The sequence below is a fragment of the Nicotiana attenuata genome, unplaced genomic scaffold, assembly GCF_001879085.1.
Source record: "Nicotiana attenuata strain UT unplaced genomic scaffold, NIATTr2, whole genome shotgun sequence".
NCBI classification, from domain to species: domain Eukaryota; kingdom Viridiplantae; phylum Streptophyta; class Magnoliopsida; order Solanales; family Solanaceae; genus Nicotiana; species Nicotiana attenuata.
The window spans coordinates 49,118-55,875 of NW_017674697.1; the positions used below are offsets into that span (position 1 = coordinate 49,118).

At 35.6% G+C, this 6,758-nt stretch overlaps 1 protein-coding gene and 1 pseudogene across 1 annotated transcript; both read right to left on the reverse strand.

Moving 5' to 3' along the window:
* Positions 1-273: 273 nt before the first annotated feature.
* LOC109219144 (ubiquitin-conjugating enzyme E2 34-like) lies at positions 274-2,444 on the reverse strand. Its single transcript, XM_019383573.1, has 6 exons — positions 2,388-2,444; positions 1,866-1,920; positions 1,616-1,654; positions 1,383-1,446; positions 1,194-1,255; positions 274-287 (listed from the first exon to the last, which is right to left on the reverse strand). The coding sequence occupies exons 1-6, from the start codon at positions 2,442-2,444 to the stop codon at positions 274-276; spliced, it is 291 nt and encodes a 96-aa protein (XP_019239118.1).
* An 827-nt stretch (positions 2,445-3,271) lies between these two features.
* On the reverse strand, positions 3,272-4,353 carry LOC109219145 (annotated as a pseudogene).
* Between the last annotated feature and the right edge of the window lie 2,405 nt (positions 4,354-6,758).

Below are 6,758 nucleotides of genomic sequence, written 5' to 3' on the forward strand. Positions count from 1 at the left end.
ATTAATAATAGTTACTACATTCGTACATAATATGACTCAATAATAAAATATATTAATAGTAATTCAAACAAAAAAAATGTATCTCATTAATCTTAACAAACAAAAGAAAGTACTAATAAAAAATATTAATATCACAGTAACTTAAAATATAAAAATATTTTATTTAGACTAAATAGCAAATGTCATTATATAACTAATCCAAATGATGGTCTTCAAATGATTTTCGTAACTTTTCATTATTTTGAAATCTTTCACCCGCTAAATTATCCAACATCAGACGGTATAACCTGAAATTATAAAATAATTGTAGCAAAAGATAAAGTATAATGTGAAAAAATATCTTGAAGATTCCATCACTATTAGAGTAGCCAACTTCCTCACCTAACATCTATAAGCAAAAACAACTAAGCTAAAATATGAACATTTCAATCAAATTGATCAGAACAGATAGGGAAAAAGGAAAAATAAAGTAAACTTAAAGCGACTATCATCAAGGTTATTTATCAAATTTCCTCCACTATGCAGTCTCTCATAAAATTAAGGAAGCTAGGTATTCAAAACATCCCTCATAGGTGGCTTCGTGCAAAGAATAATTGTCAAAGAGATAAGATTTGACGAACAAGAGCAGAATTAATTACGAAGAGGTACTTCTAGAGGAAAGAAAATTTGGAGCACTATGTTCTTTATCTTGTCTGCCATCAAAGGAAATATGCTGCCATGAGAAGAAATTGAGCACTTTCCTATTCGGCTATTGTATAAGCTTCAAGATTCAAGTATCATAATATAACACAAAGAATAGGTCTGTTACAAAAACATTGGTATCAAAAGCAACACTCACAACAATGAAACCTCTTATTGGTAATAGTAGGATTTCACTAGATTAATAGCTCTAAACATGAAAAACTAAGCTTAGTTATCAAGCTTAACAAACTCTTTACTCTTTTTTGAGAAAGATGCAATAACTTTGAAAATAAATTAGCTATAGTTTTCCATATTATTGTCTTATGCTTGTATTGGAAGAGGATACCTCTAAACAAAGTATTTATATTCTAGCTTAGATGCTGCTGTTAGTATATGATCAGGTGTTAAAAGGTATGGGAAATATTCTAATAGCCACGGGCAAGATAAGGATCAACAGGTTACACAAACAACAATTATACCTACTGCTGCTAATAGGGGAGATAAGCACTTACAGTCACTCATAGATAAGCAGATTTTCTTTTGTGTCATGAATCTTCCGTTTGGAGTAGTCATACTACAGAAGAAGAAAACATACACGATGTAAAAATCAGCAGGAACCAAACCCTCAAACGCATGGAGACAACCTAGCTTGCAAAAATGAAACAAGTCAGGAATTTCCAAACTCATATGAATTAGATTACCTGATTCCTAGGGGTTTAAACGGATATTCTGGAAGAAACTTGATCTTCCCGTAATAATATCCACCTAGTTATAGGAGATGGTATCATTTCATGAACAATAACAACAAAAGCATAGTTCTGGCAAATGAAAAATATTCAATGATGACATCATGACAATAAAAATTCTAACAAGATGGATAGGAGGAACAATATTAGCCAACAATATTAGCTAATCATATAATACGAATACAGACCTGCAAATGGTGTTCCTTCACTCCCCTCCAAAATATAATCTGGACACAAATTTAGGTAGAAGTTAGGAATATCCAAGCAACCAAATGATGAGTTAATATATAAAGTAAAGCCAAAGGGAAAAGAAAAACAGAAGGTGTGCCTCCCAGCACATAAGCCTATTCAACTATATTTATTTGAAAAAAGCATCATTTTTAAGTCTCAATTTTATTCCAAAATTGACTACAAGAATATGAGCAGAAGTAGACTCACGCCACTCAATAATATCATTTGGAGAAGGGCGGGCGACAACATAGGAGACAGGTTCCTGCAATGGAGCATGATCATGACATCAGAGCACCGTAGAACATAATCAAATTGCATGGAGTGGATTAGTCTAGCCACAACAGGTATAAGGAATGTCATCGAGTATCATTTGGTCCATTAAGTAAGACTTTCACTAAGATACGACAAAAAATTAAGAATACAAGTGCCATGCTTTCATAGCGAGCAATGGTGTAGAGGTAAGCAAAGAGTCCATCATCTATAATTAACAAATACTATGGCTAATGACTTCAATCCAGTACTATCCATAAAGGTAAATATAAGTATTTAGAACATTCCTGATGATGTGAGGAGTATTTAGAACAGTGCGGTAACTTCACACTTTAGAAGCAATTCCTTCGTTCAATAAATATGAAATTGGAGGAAGAAGTAAATAACTTTAGACTGATGAAAATTATGAGGTAAAGATTCAAATGTAGAACAATTACCAGCAGCAAAAAGATTATGTACTTTACAAAGTGCTCTACATTCCTTCTGAATGCGCTTTACACATGAATTTTCTGTCATGTTTTAGCTTCAGAATATGTAAAAACTAAGTGATAATAGTGCAAACCTTCCCTTATTCTCTTGACCACCAAAGAAATGCTACAACCTATAAACATATTACCCAAGAATTTCAAATTGATGAAACATAGAATATGTAGGGCATACTTTCCAAGTAGACACGTGCCAAAGAAAAATCATTGAGATATAGTAGAATAATGAAGAATCAAAGAGGAGGCAAAGACGTTAGATAAGTCAACTCAATTTCTAATTTATTATCCCGACAGGCGACAGCTAAGCCTGGTAATCTATTTCTCAATATTTTTTTTGAAGTAAAACTGATGGATTTCAAACTATTAATTCTGAAATTGTAATTCAGAAACTGTTCTAAAATATACATGTTTCCAATCCCCCATTTCTTGAGGATATATAATCGTCTCCAATTGGTTTCACATTTTTGGTGCTAGCTGAGGCTTCTCGTCATATCAGAATATATTACTGTTGCAGTTTTTCTGCTTCCTGTCACTGCCTTTTCTAATGTCTTATTCGAATGAAATCATGCAAGTTCTCTAGTAATAATTAACATGGCAGTCAGGAGAAAAATAAACAAATTACTACTGAAACTCCGGCTTTTTCCTCATCAATGACCTTCAAACCACTTCACTGGCATTTCAGCTTCTCCGGCAGTCTGACTCAGGTACAATGCCAAGAACAATAGGAAGCAAAGAGTGGCGGAAATTGCCGGGTTCAGCCATCATGGACCGATCAAAGGAAGAGACACCTCGGATGATGGGTCGCATGGACTACACTGGCACGCGTAAAGAGCATAGTATTCCGTAAATGCTATAATCTTGAGATTACAAAAAGAGTTGTTCATCTGATTTCCAAGTTGCTAAGGAAATCCGAGAGCCTGATGTCTTTAGCAATTACTGTGTTTCCATCTTCAGAACCAAGATGGCGCAGCACCACTTCCTCCAAACGACCATCACGGTATTGATGCATGTAAAAACAACTAGTCCCAAATGGGCAAGTCCCACTCCCAAAGTCAAAGTGCTTGCAGTCGATAGATCTGAGTTTTGTTTTGTAGCTGTCAACTATTTTTTCCTTCTCTTCTTTTGTGAAGTACCAAATAACACTTGGAATGATGAAATATGAAAGCTTGCGGCATATGGGGAAGCCCTCAGTGCAGAATTAAAATCCATTCCAGAGGAAGAACTGCCACACCAATTCCTGATACACGATATACAAAATGGATAATCATACTCAGAAAGGATCCCAAACTTCCTCTCAGCTGCCGTTTACTTGGAAAGAACACATTCAAGGCATACACTACATTATATTTCTTGACTGCGCTTCAATAAATCAATGTGCTTTTGCCTGTTCTCACATGTTTTTATATGCTCCTCTCTTTCCTGAGGCCTGAAAGGATGCAAGCAATGCTTCCCAGAGGTTGGACACAAATATCCATGAATATGCGGACACTTTTCTCCACGATGGCAATTACCAGCAGCAGCAAAAGCACATATCGACCTATCATCTGGACTAACACTCCTCAACTCAATCATGTCATCACTATCCAATGTATCGTGAAGCTCTGAGTTTTGGTTCCATGCCAGTTTGCTTGAAGCTGAATACTCAGTATAAATACCAGGCACAAGACCCGCACTTTGTGCACCCGCTCTAGGAGCCACATTGGTAGAAACAGAACTTGAAAGCAGATATTATTGAGACTGTGCTTAAGGCTGTGATCGAGACAACTTAACGTGCTCATATCTACACCTGCTTCCATAAGCACAAGCTCCTTTTTGGTAGTAGGTGCATACATTATTAGGACTAGTTTTCCAATCATGTGAAAACTCACAATGCTCCCCCTTCAGACATGCTCCATGCGTAAAGAACTTGCAAAGAACCCTTTGCGACATGGCTTCGACCTTTGGGTCAGAAATCTTATTAGGTGGCGTTTGGGATTTTAGTTTTAGGTCTGTTTCTCAATAGTTAAGGCTTAGGAACATTGGTGGAGCCAGGAATTAAGAGATGAAAAGAACTTACACAGGGATGTGTCTTTTGAGAGAAAACAATAAACAGGGAGCATCAGAATCCTTTTAAAAGTTTTATTCTATACTCCAAATTCCAAATGCAAATAAACTATAATTTTAGAGGTTTTTTCTTGATAACAATCAACAAGTTTCCACAAGTCATTACATTCAGTTACAATTTTAAAACGGCAGCCAAAGGATCAAACAGGTCTCCCAAAATAAAGGAAAAATTTAGATATAAGAGATAAGCGGCCGAAACAAACTTCCTAAATCAGGATTTTCTACATCCAAATAAGAACAACGATATAACATGACTTTTACCAGATTAATGTACAAAGAATATATTGTAAATCAATCGACAAGCATCAATCCAAGATCTATTATAAATCGATTACAAGCGACTGATTTAACAGGGGAAGAAGAGAAGTTAACAGGGGAAGAAGAGAAGTTACATGGGAAGAAGATGGACGGGTACTACGGCAGGCTGTTGGCGCAATAACAAGTTCGGAACTAATTTACTGTAATCAATCGACCAACATCAATCCAAAATCTACTATAAATCGATTGCAAGGAACCGATTTACTGTAAATCTACTGTAAATCGATTGGAAGAAGAGAAGTTAATAGGGGAATAAGAGAATTTACCTGGGAAGAAGATGGGCATTGCTGTTGATGCACTGTAAATCGCGGTAAATCGCACTGCTGTTGACGCACTGCCATTGACGCAACATCGATTTAGGTTACAATTGATTCAGCGACAGTCGATTTAGCGAGTTAGGTTTTTCTAATTGTTTTCTATTGTTTTCTAATTGGGGAGGGAAAGGATAAAAGGTATCTAAAAAAATTGGAGGGAAAGATGTTTCTCTTTTTTGTTTGGAGGGAAAGTTAAAATAATAAAAGATTAATTTCAACTAGTAATTTTTAGTGGCTATTATTTTTTATTGCCGGCAAAAGGATATCTTTTACTGGCTAATGGTTATATGCCGCTAATATTTAAGTTTAAAGAATTTATTAGCGATCATTGCCTTATTGCCGCTAAATAACTGCCGCCAAAGGCCTTTTTTTGTAGTAATGATATGGCTCGAGGTGTGATACCTCAGAAAAGCCCTATTCAGGCCAGTAGGTCCTCAAGTAAGCTCTTGCTTTCGATGTTCCAAATTTATAATAGACAGCTGTGTGAGCCCAAGTGTGGCATGTATTGTATGTTTTCTGGCTGCGTACGAGTTGGTTTTAGTCTAGTGTATGGAGGAGACTCTGGCAAAAAAAATCTTTCCAAGGTATCTAAGAGTAAACATTCGAGGATGAATGTTTCTGAGGGGGGAAGGATGTTACATCTCGCGTTTCTCGTACTTTAAAGTTTTGTCTTCAGTTAATTGATATAGACTCGGGGATGGATAATCTTGAGGTAATATTTATGCTATTTATAACAAGCGATAAGTATCATGAAGGATAAAGGGTACACGAATTAAAGAAAATGAGTTTCGTTGAAGGTTGTCGATTTGGGATAAAATACGGGCCGGGCGATAATAACCGATATTTATGGACTAGTACCACACAAGGTACCATATGACCATGATAGTATGATGTATAAAGTATATTAAAAATAAGTAAAATTTTAAGTAATTTGAGATAATTCTTAATTATGTGGGTAATTGGTTAATTATCGGGTAGCGGGATAATACCTAATTAATTATTATAGGATAAGATTAAAAACACCTCCCCCACCCCATGTGGCAGTAAGCCACCACCCAAAACAAATGACTCATTAGTCATGTGTGGTAGGTGGCAATAAATTAAGAGAAAAGCCTTCAACATTTGAGGGAATTAAACAAATCTCTTAAATAGATCTTTTAAAACATTAGGAGGCTTCATATCTTTTAAGAATTAAGAGATGCATATCTTCAACATTGGAGAGAATAGAAAAGGCCCATCTGAAGCTAACGAAAAAGGCACCTGACGCCAACGTTGAAGGCCATCTGAAGCTAATGATCTTTAATAATTCAAATAGAGGTTTCGTAGTATCGTAAGCAACGTGTGATTTTGCAATTTTAATGGAGTACGGTGTAAACCTTCTCAAGAATATCATACAAATTTTTCCCTAGTCCAGGTATGTTAAGGCTAAGCCCTTTCTTCATTTTGGCATGATCTCGTAATTACACGAGTTTGATAACGAGGCATAAAGAAAAATTCATGTCCTGAAATTTACGTATATTTTTCTAGTCTTGTAAGTTACAATATTCTCCTTACCGGGACTTCATGTTCAATTGAGTATTTCCTTTTTCCAGTTAAGAGAACAGAAAGTC

Excerpts from the sequence above, each read along its gene's own strand:
- LOC109219144 (XM_019383573.1), bottom strand. The coding sequence starts at position 2,444 with ATGACAGAAAATTCATGTGTAAAGCGCATTCAGAAGGAATGTAGAGCA. Across the intron at positions 1,655-1,865 it reads AAATGATATTATTGAGTGGC|ATTATATTTTGGAGGGGAGT; the intron begins GTGAGTCTACTT and ends ATTTGTGTCCAG. Across the intron at positions 1,447-1,615 it reads TGAAGGAACACCATTTGCAG|GTGGATATTATTACGGGAAG; the intron begins GTCTGTATTCGT and ends TCCTATAACTAG.